At 43.2% G+C, this 18,266-nt stretch overlaps 2 protein-coding genes across 3 annotated transcripts in view; both read left to right on the top strand.

Moving 5' to 3' along the window:
• The window catches only part of dennd4b (DENN/MADD domain containing 4B), a 214,681-nt gene extending 204,518 nt beyond the window's left edge, over positions 1-10,163 (top strand). Inside the window, exon 29 of the mRNA XM_083645668.1 lies at positions 4,206-10,163. Within this exon, the coding sequence (XP_083501794.1) occupies positions 4,206-4,351 (146 nt within the window). The 3' untranslated portion in view covers positions 4,352-10,163. The remainder of the gene's footprint in view (positions 1-4,205) is intronic.
• Positions 10,164-14,582: 4,419 nt separating this feature from the next.
• The window catches only part of creb3l4 (cAMP responsive element binding protein 3-like 4), a 45,786-nt gene continuing 42,102 nt past the window's right edge, over positions 14,583-18,266 (top strand). For both annotated transcript variants that reach the window (XM_083648203.1, XM_083648202.1), the window contains exons 1-2: positions 14,583-14,778; positions 16,317-16,502. In XM_083648203.1, the coding sequence (XP_083504329.1) occupies positions 16,359-16,502 (144 nt within the window). In that variant the 5' untranslated portion in view covers positions 14,583-14,778; positions 16,317-16,358. The remainder of the gene's footprint in view (positions 14,779-16,316; positions 16,503-18,266) is intronic.

Below are 18,266 nucleotides of genomic sequence, written 5' to 3'. Positions count from 1 at the left end.
AGCAAAATGCTATTCCCAAGAAAGCAGCAAGGCTAGATGTGTGAGATTCCTCGTTCTCACTCATAAAACCTGGGTTGTAGGACAACCCCAGCATTTTACATCGTTTCGAACTTCAGAATCTCACACTATGCCAATAATCCAACAATAATCCAACAATAATCCAAGGAAGCACCTCGTGCGACACTGAGACACAAGGCTGGCAACGGAGCACATGGCCTCAGCCCGTGGCAACCCGTAGGCATAATGAGTGATAAGGAACTACCGCCTGGCGGCTGACAAAACAGCGTGCGCAAAGGCCGGGCTGGCCACATCAAGGCTATAGAACCTAACAAACGTGTGGTGGGTAGACCATGAGGCAACCGCACCCATGTCTTCCACTGACACACCATGCAACAATGCCCAGGATGTCGCGACACCTCGCGTAGAGTGGGCCTTAATACCCTCCTGGGGGAGCCTTCCCCACGGCAGAGTAGGCCAAAGCAATGGCCTCCACTATCCAGTGCGACAAGCACTCCTTGGACATTGCCGCACCCAGGGCCCACGGCCCAAAGCAAACCAGTAACTGGTTACAGGTGCGTGTCCTGCCCACGTAGGCCAGGATCACCTGCACCGGACAAAGCGTGTTCAAGCATCGCTCCTCCTCCGAGCTGAAAGGAGGGTGACAAAAGGCAGCCAGGTCCACGACCATAGATCTGAAGCTGGCGTTGATATTCTTAGCCTGGTAGGCGTAACCCTCCGCTCGTCATCAGCAAATACCAAGCAAGACTGCTGGACTGACAGGGTAATCAATTCACCAACCCTTTTGCCTGAAGACAAGGCTAACAGCAGCGCAGTCTTCAAGGACAGATTCCAAGGCCTCGAACGGGGGACCTGAGACACCCTCCAACACCGTAACATAAGTCGTGTTTTATTGTGTCTAGTTGGGCAAGTGACATACTGATGAAACTCTCCCTGGCTGGGGTTGTGTTGTTAGCTGTTAGCTATCTTAGTGACTTGCCTGCTTAGTGCTAGCTTGTACTGTTCTCTGCTCTGCACCGTAGCTTGCTTCACTAGGCCCTATTGTTAGCCGGCTCTTTCCCCGTTTTTTCCTTTTCTTCATCCTTGCTAGTCAGGCTGTGTCCACTATGTACACAGTAGTACTATCTGTAGTAGTACTATCTGGGTACAGTAATTGACAGCAAGCTGAAGTTTGATCTGAATACTGACATGTGGGCCTTGCCCAGCTATGGACACGGATGTACCATTCCGTCAGCAGGTAAGGGTCAATGGGATACTGTCCAGTATCTTAACATCCTCTACCGGCTCGCCCCAAGGCTGTGTTTTATCTGCTTTCTTGTATATTCTATACACCAACGACTGTCACAGCCGTTTCGCCAACAGATTCATCGTCAAGTATGCTGACGATTCTGTCATCGTCAGTCTGCTTGACGATGATGATGTAGGACATGGCCAAGTCATCGACGACTTCGTTTCTTGGTGCGAAAACGTTTCTCTACAACTCAACGTTTCCAAAACGGAAGAGGTTTGTATTGATTTTAGACGTTCCCCCCTGTTCCCCAGAGCAGTATTGTCAATGGTCAGACATAGTCGACATAGTGACCGACTACAAATATCTGGGTACAGTAATTGACAGCAAGCTGAAGTTTGATCTGAATACTGACATGCTGTGTAAGAAAGGTCAGCAGCGCCTTTTCTGCCTTAGGAAGCTAGCCAAATTCCAGGTCGACAAAACCCTGATGAAAATGTTTTATAGTGCTTTCGTGGAGTCTGTCATTTCCTTTTCCATCATCTGCTGGTATGCTAATCTTTGTACCAAAGACAAGAACTCCCTGGGGAGAATAGTGAAGGTGGCTTCAAAAATAGCCGGAACCCAGTTCAGAAGCCTGGACCAGATCTGTAACAAACAGGTGCTGAAAAAAGCTGTGTCCATCCGATCAGATGATGGCCACCCTCTGAGGTTTGAATATGAGCAGCTTCCTTCTGGGCTCCGCCTTCATGCCCCCATAGTTAAAAAGAACAGATACAAAGATTCCTTTGTGCCTGTCTCTATCAGAGTGATGAACGCTGCCGGGGTACAAATGTAATGTTTCCCTATCTGCCGTTGCTGTTATTTTATTATGCTTCCGCCGGCGATAGCCAGGCCGGAGGCATTATGGATCCGGGTTGTCCGTCCGTACGTACGTCCGTACGTCCGTCCGTCCGTACGATGTTTGTTAACGCGATATCTGAGGAACGCCTGGACGGAATTTCATCAAATTTGCCTCAAACATTGACTTAGACTCAAGGATGATCTGATTAGATTTAGGTGGTCAAAGGTCAAAGGTCAAGGTCACTTTGACCTCTCGAACGCCATTTTCAAGCTTGTTAACGCGATATCTCAGGAATGCCTTGACGGAATTTAATCAAACTTGTCTCAAACATCGACTTGGATTCAAGGATGAACTGATTAGATTTTGGTGGTCAAAGGTCAAGGTCACTGTGACCTCTCGAACGCCATTTTCAAGCTTGTTAACGCGATATCTCAGGAATGCCTTGACGGAATTTAATCAAACTTGTCTCAAACATCGACTTGGACTCAAGGATGAACTGATTAGATTTTGCTGGTCAAAGGTCAAGGTCACTGTGACCTCTCAAACGCCATTTTCCAGCTTGTTAACACGATATCTCACGAATGCCTTGACGGAATTTCATCAGATTTGCCTCAAACATCGCCTTAGACTCAAGGATGATCTGATTAGATTTTGGTGGTCAAAGGTCAAAGGTCAAGGTGAGCTCTCGAACGCCATTTTCAAGCTTGTTAACGCGATATCTCAGGAATGCCTTGACGGAATTTAATCAAACTTGTCTCAAACATCGACTTGGACTCAAGGATGAACTGATTACATTTTGGTGGTCAAAGTTCAAGGTCACTGTGACCTCTCACACACCCAATTTCCAAGCTCTGTAACGCAACATCACAGGAGCGCCTTGACGGAATAATTTCCAATTTGCCTCAAATGGCGATTTGGACTCCAGAATGAACTAATGGCGGAGGCATAAGTCCGCGTTGCGGTCGTTCTAGTTTATTTTATCCTTTTATCCTTATTTATTCTTAGGGGTACGGTACAGTACATCCGTATATTTATATACTTTCTCTGCCCTTTGGTCTGGACCGTGGTTTTCCTTTGTGATTTGATACAATGATACATTGTAGCTCTTTCTTGTAATATAAATGTGCAGAGAGTGAAGGCAGTCACTCGCCACACTGCACTTTGCTACTATGCACTTTATATCTCTACTGTGCACTTTAGATCATTGCTACGGTTGTCATATTTGCACTTTAACTGTTGTGCTGTACTTTAAACTGCTGCTCTAGACTGTTTTTATAATGTTTTTATTTGTCTTATTTGTTTTTATGTATGTACTTTGTATTACGCTTTTTGCAACCCAAATTGCCCTTTTGGGACACAATCTTGAATCTTGAAAGCAAATTAGCTCAGGCTAGCGTAACTCAACTAGCTATAACCTAGCCACAAGGCTGGCTAGCAAGAGAGCGACTGCCGAGCTGGCAGTTAAACAAACGAGTAGTAGGTCCCGCCGTTCCTGGCGAAGAGGGCCGGGTCGACAGAGGTGTCCCGCAGTCCTCGTCCCCCGATCCCGTTACGGTTGTTGGAACACAAGGGGACGGGTATCCACTACTGGCTAAGAGCTAACCGTTAGCTAGCAAGGGTCAAGAGAAGAGACACCTGAGTAGGTTGCTGGAAAAGAGTAGAGTGAGGATCTGGGCAATATGCCGTGGACGTGACGTGGTGGTCACGGGGCGGAGCGGGTGGCCGCGCCATAGGCCAGATGCCGGATGGTTTTATAGGGGTCAATTTTGAGAAAATAGACATTTTCCAGTAGGCATGCTGCATGGAGAAGCTTGGCATAGTGTGAGATTCCGAAGTTCGAAACGAAGTAAAACTAAAGTAATGAAAATGTTTTGAAAATGTAACGAGTAGTAAGTACAGATATTTGTGTTAAAATGTCGTCAGTTGTCGTCAAAGTTGTCAGAAAAATAAGGTACAGCTACCTGACAATCCTACTTAAGTACAGTAACAAAGTATTTGGACTTAGTTACTTCCCATCTCTGAAATCAATTGGTTTGTTTTGTTCCTCCCATCTGTCATCGCTCACTGTCTCTCTCCCTCCCTCCCTCCCCCTCTCTCTCCCTCTCTCTCCTGTAGCTGCATTTGATAAGAAGTACAAGGCAGCGTACTCTCGTCTGAGCGGCACTCTGGGTCGGGACGAGCTGCGGCGGCGGCGAGCGCAGCCTCCGAGCCCCAAGGCTCAGGACTGCCGCCGCAGCTTCAGCCCACCCCTCCAGTGCTGATCCAGCTTCAGCCCACCCCTCCAGTGCTGATCCAGCTTCAGCCCACTCCTCCAGTGCTGATCCAGCTTCAGCCCACCCCTCCAGTGCTGATCCAGCTTCAGCCCACTCCTCCAGTGCTGATCCAGCTTCAGCCCACCCCTCCAGTGCTGATCCAGCTTTCCCTGTCCCTCCAGTGCTGATGCAGCTTCAGCCCGCCCTTCAGTGCTGATCGGGGAATGGGAAAGCCCAGGATCTCCGCTGCCTTTGCCTCCCGCTTCTCCTCTCCGCTGCCTCCTAGTGGATGTTCAGGGTGTTAGGCTCTCTCCTGTCCTCCGTACCTCTCTATGCCTTGTTGGCATGAACCCAGCGGCCGTTTCACTCCATTCGCTCCCGGAAGTTGATCGAACTGTTAAAGGTCTCGTAGTTTGATGGCAGCGCGGCCCGCTCTCTGCCCCCTGCCGCCGCAAAATATCTACTTTCCCCCTCTGAGCTTAAGTCGTGCAACACAACAAACGGCCGCAAATTAATCTATGCACAACGTCTTTCTGATTGGATAGAGCCTGATATCAACCGTCAGTGTTTTAGAGGCTTATAACACACATCCTGCTCACAAAACCAAACAAGGATCTGAATGGAATCTAAACTTCTCGTCACCTCTGCTTGCTCGGGGTCTTCTAGAGCAGCAACTCTGGAGGCGGAGGCAGCAAAGCCGCCATGGAGTCTTACGATGCCAACTTTTGGGAGACAACGGCTTGCCTGGCATCTCTCAGAAAGACTGATGGAAGTGTCTCGAGGCAACAGCAGCATGAAGCCACTGGCACAGTTGTACAGCATCAGCTTTTGGGAGACGATAGTTTTAGCTTTGAGGCGGCCTGGCTCCGTCGTTTGGAAGAGGATGAGGTAAGATTTGAAAGGGAAAGCGCCAACATGGCTGATTTGATTTGGGAGGGAGAGGATGTTTTTGAAAGGAGGGAGATGATTCCTGTTGGAGGAAGACAGAGCGGATGAGCTCCACATGGACATAAGGGAGGCTGCTGTTTACAGGACATGGGACAGACTCATTCAGTTTGATCAAATGTCAGGATTTTAACAGAGACGGGGAAAGTCCTAAATATCAAGCCTGGGAGAGACTTTTGTGACGGACACACACACACAGACTGTAGCAGCTGGTAATGTAATAGCTTGTGGGTAATGTAATAACTCAAAAATGTCTAAAATCTCCCTCTAAATGAGTTGAAGATGTAGTGAACCTTGTTCAAGTAATGAATTCCCAGATAATGTCATAAAATCACATAGAAGTCATAAATCGCGTAGGCCGGCGATTATTCAATAGCCTGGTAAATCATCCTGATCACGTGAACTCACATTCTGTTTCATTCTGTGCGCACTCTACCTTCCTCTTCATTGACTCCCCTGTGACCCCTCGTCAAGCTGACGTTCGAGTATAGGAGGCTGGCAAGTCGAGGCTGACACACAAGTATGTTTTCCGCTTAACGTTAGTGGAGTAAACACCGCCGTAAGTGCAGTTTTTGCAAAAAATTTACTCAATAACAACAATTAAACAAGAACAAGAGTATGCACCAGAGTTTCTCGGCAGCCGTTTTTCCGACTGGATTTGGATTGGATTTGGCGACGCTGATTGGCTGATGGAGTTGTCTGTCAAGGCAAGTACTCCCACCCACTGAAATGGCTGTGGGCGGATTGGAGTCCAGACTGATACGTAGGGTGAAAAAGAAAGTGAGATCACATTACTGTATCAAGATTGTTTTAACCAGGCTACGTATTTAACTGATAATAATAAAGTAATACGTAATTACATATTACATATCGATACCAGGATCGGAAATGCCTCCGATACTGCCTAAAATTCTGGATTGGGTATCACAAATCTATGCTCCGATACCATGTCATTCATTAGCCCTGAAAAACGATAGTTTTACCTGGATAAAACCGGAAATCAAAGGGTTTCACCTGAGCCAGGCCATACCTTTTTTAAAGCACTGGTATCAGGACAGATTTTTTTTTATTGGAACATCTCTAATTTCTGGCTCATTTAGAGGGATTTTTTTTTTTTAAAGTGATTATAATATCCTGCTGTTGTTACATTTTCAGCTGCTAATGGCTACAAGAATCGTAGCTTCTTTTTTTCTTTTTTTAAGCTCCTTGTTTTGTCTCGTGTTGCATTGGATCTGCTGCTGAAGGAGAAGCATCTGACCTGCAGGAAGGGACGTATTGAGTTCTGTGTGTAAATGCGCTTAAAAAAACGTGTGTCCTTTTCAACGTTTAAAAATAAAATAAGGCCCGCACACTGGAATTAGGATGCTCCCGGTCACTTTATTAACCTTTCGTTCAAACAGAACTTCATCACTTTTAACGTTTAACATGGCTGAGTCTGCTTTAGACGAGACAGACAATGTTTTAACTGGGATGAGTGGGAGTTTCAGGAATAGGGTTCACTGTCTATGTTTAAAGGCTGAAATAACTCTTTAGGCTGTAAATTTGCTGTTTACATCATATTGAGTCGTGTCAGATCGATCAGATTGAATGAATGTTGGAGAGGCCGGCAGGTTTCGGGTGTCGAAGAGAAGACAATAAATATGATTCTAACTGATATTTTTACTGAGCCCAGGACAGGAGTGGCCATTGGGAGAAAAAGAAATTGTCATGGCCACGATTTACTGTAACGTGTGCACGATATGCAATTCGAGCTATCGATTTCCTTTTTTTTCTCCCCGTGCGCATGAGATTTGTTCCTTCGATTTCCACTTTACACCAAAACATGCCCTCTAAACAGTGCTCTGGTGCTCTGGATATTATACATGTGTTCTTCACGAGCTTCTAAAGAGCCAGTCACATATTGATGCAGTATTGACCAAGATCACTTCAGTTGACATCCACTTTGCCCGCACGCCCCTGCTGCACTAAACAAGCTTGTTTTCACCACTGACAGGATCAGATTATTCCATCATGACATTATTATAAAGAGATATAATTTACAGAATTGTTTGGTCCAAGTCTCGTGACAGTCTCGCTCAAGTCTCACAAAAGTTGTGTTGTTTGCCGGAAGTCAGCTGTGGTGGGGCAAGCCGGGAGCTGCCATGTTTCTTTTTTTGGAGTAACAGATAGCGTAGCTGAATCATTTTGTAAGTTATGACTGAATATTCATCTGATTTCCAGAATATGGATGAGGCATTTGTCCATTTTACCATTGTGACAGACAGCAGGCAGAGAGAGGGTGAACACGCTGCTGCAAGGTAATACAAGCGTTCATTTTCTCTCTTACAATAACAATCTGAGCTTGTGTGTGTTGCAAAAACAAGCTTGTTTAGTGCAGTAGGGGCATGTGGGCAAAGCAGCTGCCAACTGAAGCGATCTAGGTCAATCCTGCACCAATAAAAAAAAAAGTCTGGTCACATTACTTAGTTATACATGAAAGAAAAGTGGAAATGGGGTCCAGGTTGAAAAATACCTAAATTCTCCTTTAAATGGCTAAATATGCATTACAAGGGTTTGCCCTTGTAATGTACTCTTAACTCCCATCAGTCTAGCAAATCAGATCTGATTATTTTGCTCACAAAGTCTAGAAAACGTTTTAGTCACAAATCTACACAAACATAACTCCATATGATGATATTGTACGCTGAATGTACAAAACATTAGACAGCTTCCTGATATCACGCTGCTGCCCGCCTTTTCCCACACTCCACATGAAAAAATCTGTCTCTAACTCGTCATCTGCATCTCCTGCTTTGCGATCGATATAGATTCAATAAGACAAATCAATAAGTGATAAAGGCTTTTACCTGGAAAACAGTCAATAATTGTTAGAGATGCACCGATCGACACGTGACCGGAAATGGACGATTTTCAGCTGATCGGCCCCAACTGGTGACCTGCGCCGGTCAGTCTACATATCCGATTCTGTGTGCCGGTTGGCTCTCCCCCTTTTTCACGTGACGTGCGCGCACCCCAAAGCACCGAGACAGGCAGCCACCACACCACACACGCCAGCATACCTTCCTCGGTGTGGAATTTCTTCACCGTCAGTGAAGAAGACCAAGCTCGCAGTTTGTCACACATGCAAGTCGAAAATAAGCCGTGGAGACAGAGGTGCAGCCGAGTCCCGCTCGGCTGGAGTCCAGTCTGAGCGGCTCACTTCACCTCACTGGCCCCTCTCTCTCTGCTCTCTCTCCCCGGGAAGCGGTGCTGCAGCAACCCGCCACCGCGCACAGCTGGCTTGGCGAGTTGAGCGTGAGCATTGATGGAGTCCTGTGTGTCCAGTATGATAACTATTCCCCGACCTGCTGTCAGCTGCCTTTTCCATTCCACATCACCGCTGCTGCCTGTCAGTCATGTTGTAACGTGGATACAGGAGAGACTATTTGTTTCGTATTGCAAATAGAACAACGGACATAATAATAAAATGCATCGGACTCTGTGCAAGGTTTTTGTGCATGACAATCTTTTTTCCGGATGGCAGATAAAAAAAAATGCATACTAAATTTTGGACTGTGTGTAAACTCCGCCTGATATTCAGACTGAATCGTTAACTCATAAACTCATTTCCCCTTCTACTCAAGAGGAGTGGGCGTAGATTCGACGGTCTGGAGCCAGGCTATAAAATCCTTGTCCATGGATCACATTTTTATGTTCTGTTGCACCTGTTTTCTTTTGGAACAGTAAATGCATGATAGCTGTGGGATATAGGCTACTGGATTTAATTTAATTTTTTATTCATTGTATTTGCACATAAAAAAGCCCTGTCCAGTAACCTGGAACACTTTTATTTTGAGATGCGTTTGAGTGAGATGGTCCTACCTCAGGCAAATGAGAAGAATTGTTATGAATCTTAATTTTCAAACAAAGTTACAAAAATGTTTGTGTAAGCTGTCAATTATTGTTCTTAGAAATCAAATCGGAATCGGCAAAAATCGGTATCTGCAAATCAGACTATTCAAAAATCGGAAATCGGAACCGGCCAACAAAATCGCAATCGGTGCATCCCTAATAATTGTCTCTGTTTGGTACATTCAGGTCCAGATTTACCAAAACTTTTCGTCGGTAAAAGAACCTCTGCCATGTTCAAAGTTGGCAGTAATTCCTTGATGAATCAGCCATGGGTTTTTGAATTTGAAGTTGAATTTAGTATATTCTTGCTCACAGTTAAAAAGTGAATGAAAGCAGAATTTGCCTAATAATGAGCGCCTGTATAAAAGAATGCAGACAAATAATTTCTATTTTGGTTTCTCTTCCCTTTACCGTTGCTAAAGTAAATACTTTAGTAGAAACCGTCGTCTTTCCATAATCCTAGAGCTCATTTTTCTGCATCAGCATCGATCATATTGAACGCTGATCCAAACCTTCAGGGCCAGTGGAGACATTACAGTGTGGAGAAGAGGTGTAGCAGGTCAGTGTTCAGAGGCCGGCCTCGGACTGAGAGCTCACAGGTTCAAATCCCTGCCTGAGCCTCGAGCAAAACACTGAATCTGGATCTGCTGAGTCATTTCCCAAAAATTTGAGCCTGAAAAAAAAGCCTGAACCGTGAGCTTTAATGTTGAGATGGGAGCGATGCATCACGTCACGCAGCATCCCTGCGTGACGTTTGATTCTGATCACGAGTCTTTTGGGTTTTTGTGACTGTGAAGAGTTTCACTGTACAGTTTCAGTCAGAAGAGAAGTGGCAGCTGCGCGGACATGTTGTATTTAAGATAAGATTATTGTGTTTGCTGTTGTAATTTATATATGGCTGTGATTTCAGTTGTAAATGTTTTGTTTTTTAAATGCCCCCACCCACCCACAAAAAAAGAAAAGGAATACAGAGAGATGACCTGTCTACTTTGTGTTGCTTCATTGTGTCTGTTAATTTGAATCAGCAGGAAGAAGATACAGCAGCAGAGTGACTAGAACAGAAGTAAACACCCTAAGACAGGGGTCACCAACCTTTTTGAGACAGAGAGCTACCTGAAGGGTAGAGTCATGCGGAGGGCTATCTGATTTAATGTTATAATATAATATACCTGAAGCCTACCTGATATAATGTTCAGGAATCTATCTATCTATCTAATACTTGTGTGTATATAAAAGAGAGTTGGGCCTCCGTTTGTTTCTCTGTCAGTCCCACTGATGACATCATCAGTGATGTCATAAATTCACACAAAAAGTCCCAGTGGTCATCAGTGATGTCATAAATTGTGACATCAGTGATTTCAGAGGCATTGTGACATCATCAGTGATTCACACACACACACACACACAAGAGACAGACTGGCACACATGCACACAAACACACAAGAGACAGACACACACACAGACACTGATGACATCAGTCTGAGGCTCATGAGAGACTGAGGGAGACATTGTGCGCATGCCAATAGGGCAGGCAAGGCCGAGCTGCAGGACGTGCGAGGCTAGGAATCGAGCGCGCGAGAATGCGAGATCCCTAGTAATATAAAATTCCTCACTTTTCCTTTGAATAATTATAATTTAATTGACTACATGAGACTCAGCTATGCTCAGTATTTAAGTTGCCACCAACACTCCTGAGTGGTGCACTATTGAGTCCATTATTATGTATAGTTTTTGAGATATTAATTAACGACTCATACTAACTCCTGTGGGGTTCCGCATTCCTGGGTGGCTGTGACGTCACGCTGATTCGTCCTATAGAAGTTTACATATTGCATCTTTAAATATAAATAATAAAAAACAGCTAATAATTTAAAAAAAAAACAGCTGTTATGGTGGTCAAAGTGATTGGAAGAAGTTAAAGTGTGTGTGTGGGGAGGGGGTCAGATTTTGTCTCTCGATTGCTTTGTTGAAGAAGACTACTTAGCCCAGTGGTTCTCTGATTTTTTCACATGAAGGACCCCTAAACTGACAGATTAGACCACGGACCCCCATTTGATAGGATTTTGTCCCACAGTCCCCCATATGATAATAAGATTGATGCTTTTAGATGTTTTATTACAGAAAGTCTATAAAACCCATGACCAAAATAGTCATTGTGTTACTGGAATTATAGGACCCCTATATTCAAGGACCCCTGGGCGTCCCTGGACCCCCATTTGAGAACCACTGCGCTAGCATGTTCACAGCATTACATTGTAATAAATATCAACATTTTGAGGATCTACCTTGTCAACAAATGAGTTGAGCTCTGGGCCTGCCTTATTGGTACCCTTCTGCTTCTTAGCTTTGTTCACATCCTTCTCTACTCGCTTCCAGTCCACTTGGATATAGCCACTATTGTTGGCAATCTGGAGAGAGAAAGCACAAGTCAAACAACGATGGAGACCATTTTAAAGGCTTAAACCACATGTGCCTACCTAGTAACACTTGGATACCTGTAGCAGAGAGAACACTTCTGAGTCGGAGGCATAATGAAAGAACCCTCCTTATAAAGATGCAAGACTAATGCTGCCTTCCAATGCTGTCGTAAATATTGCAGTTGCGTAGTGAGCGCAGGTGAACGATGCAACAAAGTGGTACATTTATGACTTCAGTTTTCTAAGGCAAACTGAGTTAACGTTTATCGAAAGGAGAGCATTGAATTTGATTCGACAGTTGACGGTACAAGTTATGGATTTTATCATCTATATATCTATCCTATCTACATTCTACATAAAAGGGAGCTAGGGCTCTGTCTGTCTGTCCCACTGATGACATCATCAGTGATGTCATAAATTCACACACACACACACACACACACGAGGCTATAGTTCAGTGATGATGTCATCAGTGATGTCATACATAGGCATTGTGACATCATTGATCAGTGACACACACACACGAGAGAGACTGAGAGGAGAGGGAGAGAAAGGGAAACATTGCACGAGCGCCAATAGGGCAGGTGAGGCCACGCAGCAGCCGAGCTACGGGCGAGGCCGCGCAGCGGCTGAGTGACATCCCAGAAGTGATGTCACTCAACTGGAAGTGATCTGATCAGTGATGTCATTAGAGCAAGTGTGTTGTCATCAGTGTGATGCAAAGTTGTGACATCATCAGTGATGTCATAAGAGCAAGTGAGCCCGCACAGCAGTCGAGCTGCAGAGCGGGCGAGCCTAGGAATCAAGCGCGTGAGATGCCTACATTGCCTAGTAATGTTATATTTGGGATATAATTCTATGTTGTGTGTAAATTAACTATGGAAAGGGTGGTAACGCACACCAATGGTTCTTTTAGGAGGTGCTGATCACTGAAAGTGAGAACTGAAAAATAATCAATAAGTGTCTTGGCTCCATATGCAGAGTCTTTAACACTTGTGTCCTAATTACGAATAATCCTCAATTTACTGTTAGTCCATCTGATGGACCTTACCGGGAATACTGTACTAATTTATAAATATTAATTAAAATTAAAATTTTTAAATTTTTGACTTTATAATTAATTGATAACTTCTTCCCTAATACCTCATACCAACATTTCATACCTATTCGAATTTTAACCCCTCAAATGCCAGTGTACAGTAAGTACAGTAAAAAAAAAAAAGTACAGTAAAAAAAAGTGTTTTTTCCCCCCCCTTTCCATAAAGACAAACTGGATTTGGGTCTGATATTATGGGCAGGTTGGGGTGTTTTACAAAAGTCACCACTGCAAGATGCCTAGTGTCAAAGATTGGCAGGAATGATGTCACAATACCTATGACATCACTAGCCTATGACATCATCAGTGATGTCATGAGATGATTTTTGGTCAATAATATGTCACTGATGACATTACTGATGATTTCACAGACATTGTGACATCATCAGTGGGTTTTTGTGATTTTTTGTAAAAATAGTATTTTTTCATATTTTGAGCCAAAAATCCAAAAAGCGCATGTTTTGGACTACCAGCCATTTTCCCCAAAACACACAAACGAGCTTTAGTCCAGCATCCATCCTGGTCTAAAGGCTTCAAATCAGTAGTGTGGACTGTCAAATTCAGTTTTCTAATATTTTCCCATCTTTGGCATAGGAATCAGTTTTTTTTTACATTTCATGTAAACTGTATGGAATTGATTGCTATGCCAAAACTGGGGGAATATGGGGAAATAGGCAAACACAGTAGAAACTACAATTTTAACCGCTTGAGTCAAGGTGAGATGTGTAACATCAAGGAAATAATGATTTTTTTGAAAAATTTGCTGGAAGTAAAAAAAAAAATGTTATTTTTGTGCAAAATTAACATTGAAACCAATGGGACAACTATGCAATGGACTTTGAGACCATGTAACTCCCCAAAATTTTCTACCAAATCCAAGGTTAGATATTAAGGTCAAATTTCAAGGTATTTGGTCCAGGATGCCCGCTGAAACAAATGAAATAAATTAATTTTGTAAAACTTTGCTGGGAGTACCAATAGAGTGTTTTCAATGGAAGTCAATGGGTCCATCAGATGGACTAACAGTAAATTGAGGAGTCCTTTTGAAACAAGGTCTTAGGATCGTAGAAAGATGATAGATACGTATGATTGATTTTTGTCAAATACCCCAAAATAAATACCTAGCCTTAATTTCAGACCATTTACTCAAAAAATGTCGAAACGGCCCATACACGACTGTAGGAAATATCCATCAGATGGACTAGTAGGACACAAGGGTATATAGCCTATAGATGGATAGATAGATAGATATAGATATTAAAGACTCTGCATATGGAGCCAAGAGTGTGCAACACTTATTTATTATTTTTCAGTGTGTAAATTAACTAACACATAAACTACATGCCTGGTGAACATTTTCTTTTCATTTTCTTTTCATTCTGCCACCAAAAAACTACTTTCATTTACAGGGTCCATTGGAAACTGGAGAGCAGTTTACGAGGAGCACATGCAGGCAATGTAATTCAGTGGTTCTCACATTTTTTTTCACATAAAGGACCCCTAAACTGACAAAGATTAGACCACGGACCCCCATTTGATAGGATTTTGTCCCACGGTCCCCCATATAAGATTGATGCTTTTAGATGTTTTATTACAGAAAGTCTATAAAACCCATGACCAAATTAGTCATCGTGTTACTGGAATTATAGCGAAAATAAATGACTCGCCTTTTGGCTGGGGACCCCCTCAAGGTCAAGGAACCTTGGGGGTCCCCGGACTTCCATTTGAGAACCACTGACTTTAGCCTATCGAGCCAAACTCATGAAACCAGTAGGTGGCGGTAACACACCGACAGGGAAGTGACCCCCCCTGGTAAAAGCCGACCAGAAGAAGAAAGTAGCAGACCAGAAGATCAACAGTAGAAGAAGAAGCAGAAGCAGCTGACGCGTCTCCTCGCCCTGTACGCTGCATGCCTGCCTGTGACTGTGTTCGCTCCTTGCTATTTTTCCGGGTTGTTTTCTCTGTGCGGACGCTGAAAGCAGCTCGTTGGGGGAGACACTTCCCGGGCATGCAGAGCACGGTGTGTGCCGTGTCTACCTGAGAGCAGAGCGGCTGTTGAGGTCTCAGACCCCCCCTCCCTCCTTTCGGTAAGTAGATCCCGGTGTGAACTCTACACGAGTTGCTCCGGTTCATCCGGCTCGACCAGGATCAGCTCCACACACAGCAGCAGGCCCTGCAACGCTACAGGCAGCAAGTAGTCATTGTTAACCTTAATAAACAGTAATAAAGTAGATACTTTAAACAAACAAGTAAATCACAGGTGCGTCCGGTTTTCCACCAGCCCGGCCAGAACAGCCTGGGAAGTTTGTGGATTTGGTAAAAAGCTCGACTCGGCGGTGGGTTTTAGGGTGTCTTTTAGGGGCTATTGCAAAAATAATGGGAAAAAAAGCACTTGTTAATAAAACCTTTTTTTGAGAGCCACTGAGATATGAACAATCCCACTCTCTCAATAATACACACACTGCAACTGTCAAAGGTGTGTGTGTGTGTGTGTGTGTGTGCGTGCGTGCGCGTGCGTGCGTGCGTGCGTGCGTGCGCGTGCGTGCGCGTGCGTGCATGCGCCCACCAGGATGTTGATATCCTCCAGTCTTGTGAAGTCCCCTCCCTCTTCACTTGGCTGCTGTGTGATGTTTACTTTGTGTTTCTTTCTCTCACTTCAGCTTTCTTTCTTTCTTGTGTTATTGTGCAATTATTCTCTATATTCAAGGGTAATGAAACTATTGAAACGATTACATTTAATTTCTTTCATTTGTGCAATTTTCACACTTTGCAAAATCATCGTCATCCATCAGTTTCAGATCTCATTTTACACCCCAAAATCAAAAATACATATTTGTCCTCTAACCTGTAGTGTTATTTGTCCATCTACATCGTTTTGGTGCGAGTTGACGAGTTTTAGAGATATCGGCCATAGGCTACAGACCGAACTACACCCACAAGCAACTACACCCCAGTCGGTGTAGTTCGGTCGAAACAAAACAGTCGGCCGATATCTCCAAAACTTGGCAGCTCAGACCAAAACGATCTAGATGGATAAATAGCACTACAGGTAAGAGGGCAAATATGTATTTTTGAGGTGAGCTGTCCCTTTAATCATGATTCACTCTTCATCAGGAGTTTAGACACCAGAGTTTTTGTTTCACAGTAACTTCATGACAGTATTTAAACACCATATAATAATCTGATTATTAAACATGATTTTACTTACACAAACCATATTGTTCTCTCTGCTGCCATTTTGGCCAGGTCTTGCTCAACAAATAAATCATTGATCTCAAGTGACAACTACCTGGTAAAATAAAGGTAAAATAAAAACATACATTGTATCGAGAATGATCCTTATGATTATCGTGATATTGATTACAACCGTATCGCCCAGCCCCAGTATACCCTGTTTGTTCTGCTCTCTCTCTTCTCTCCCTCCCCTCCCCCATTCTCTCCCTCTCCCCCTTTATGTTGATAGTGCATAGCGAGACCTAGCTAGATACATTCTCTCTAAAGCCCTCTGAGACATGCTTGTGAATTAGGGCTATACAAATAAACTTGAGTTTACTTGACTTATTATGATTGTACTGAAAGACAATATTGAATTATTGGCCTAAATTTTAGTTGTGTCTGTGGTCAGGGTGTGGTGAGCTCAGGCTGTGAGGGGCGGTGCGTTGAGGTGATGGATGCAGAGAACGGGGGCATGTTCCTGAGCGGCACCGCGGAGGCGGACAACTGGAACCTGGAGGCTCCGCTCTGCTCTGATGATGTCATCTTCACCGCATCAGACAAACCCCTGCAGGACTGGGTGGTAGACCCCAACTGTGTGAGTCTCTGATATTTGGGAAATCGGTGCTAATTGTGAGAATTTTTCCTTTTGTTACACAAGTTAATATAGCCTACTCTTTGCGCTCCATTGACGGTTTCCAACTGCGACAGTTTGTATTTATTACAAGCGGCACATAGCCTATATTGCTCAAATCGTTTAAAAATAAAACGGTATCTGTCATCTGGTTCAATGCGCCAAAACTGTTGTCTTAACTGCAAAATGATGATCAATAAACAGTTTCCTCACGTTTTCTAGACACAGTTTGAGCTTCAATTAATTCAATTAACTTAACTTTTCATACTAAAGAATCTAGTCTGTTTATCAGACTTTCACAAGAAATTGCATCATAAAAGTCAATATTCCACCAATTTTCGACCAGCTTTGTATCATTACAAAATCAGCAGTATATCAGAAAACTAAACAGTTTTGCAGGCATTCATTTAGTTTGACAGTTATTGAGAGTTGATTTGAGTTAAGATGTGGACCAGTGATGTCATTCATGCATGCCTGGCGCCTGCATAATCACAACTCTGCATGGGCTCTCGGATCAAAGGGCTGCTCAGATTTATTATTATTTATTATTTATTATTATTTAAATGTACATTTTAATAGTTTTAAATAAAAGTTAAATAGAAAATAATTTATCCCAGACATTTGCATGGTGCCAGGTGTAAAGTGGGTGGGCCCAGGCCCGTCAGGCCCACCCATAACGCAGCGGTAGTTTCTAACACTTGTTTGTGGTGATGTCGATGTAAACACAGTCTCTCTGGGACATCCTGGTGATGTGATTTCTATATTGTTATTCCAAATACCTCTGTGCTGCCCGGGAAGAGCATCCGTCACGTGTTATGGCCGTGTGAAACGTGTTGTAATTTTTGTTCCGGCTGGCGGATGAAGCAATAGCATTAACCTTATGCAGTCAATTAAACAGCGGGGAGACTCTGACGCAGAGAAGCCCTGCTCGGCCTGCTGCATCTGGACAGTGGGAGGAGCCTCGGTGTTCAGGAAATGCAGTTTTTGTTCCATGCAAACAGTACCACTTTTTTTTTTTTTTTTTGGTTTGGTTTTTCTTTTTGTTCGCATGAGGATACATTACAGATCAAATAACACAAAATTATGGGGTAATATAAGATACATAAATCAATATACAACAGTAGGTTCCACTTCAGAGATGTGGTGACACACACATAAGATACGAAGCTCACATCAATCTCTGTACAACACCTAAATTACACAAGACCTTAAATCAAAGAGAAACACAATATAATCACATTGAAGTGCTGCTGTACCCCAACCAAACAAGTCGTTTTTTCCTTTATTTGCAATGAATTATCTGTAATGGCCCTCCTATAAACCTAAATCATGTATTGACCTTTTTCCTCTTTAAACCTCCCCGCTCCCACCCTCCCAGTAGCCTGAGTCGTCAGTTCTGACAAATCCAAAAAGATTCAATTAAGGATTATATACAGTAGTAAACAATATCTCTTCTGTTTGGATTGGTCGTTTTTTTTATTTTCTTTTATTTTTATTATTGGTTTATTTTTATTATTTTTATTTTTATCTTTCCCTCCTTTCTTTCATTTTTTTTCTTCATTTTTTTCATAAAAAAAAATAAAATAATAATATATCAATCTTTACCCTCCTTCCATTTTATGGAAAGGTACAAAAAATTAAGTAAAGTTGGTGTAAATGACAAATAAAATAAATTGTACATACAATACACATTCACCTAATAATTTATGCAACAAATGTGGTTATACT

The sequence above is a fragment of the Poromitra crassiceps genome (assembly GCF_964638095.1).
Source record: "Poromitra crassiceps genome assembly, chromosome: 1".
Lineage (NCBI taxonomy): Eukaryota > Metazoa > Chordata > Actinopteri > Beryciformes > Melamphaidae > Poromitra > Poromitra crassiceps.
The sequence above is the reverse complement of the archived record's forward strand: the minus strand, read 5'-3'. Positions and strand labels throughout refer to the sequence as shown.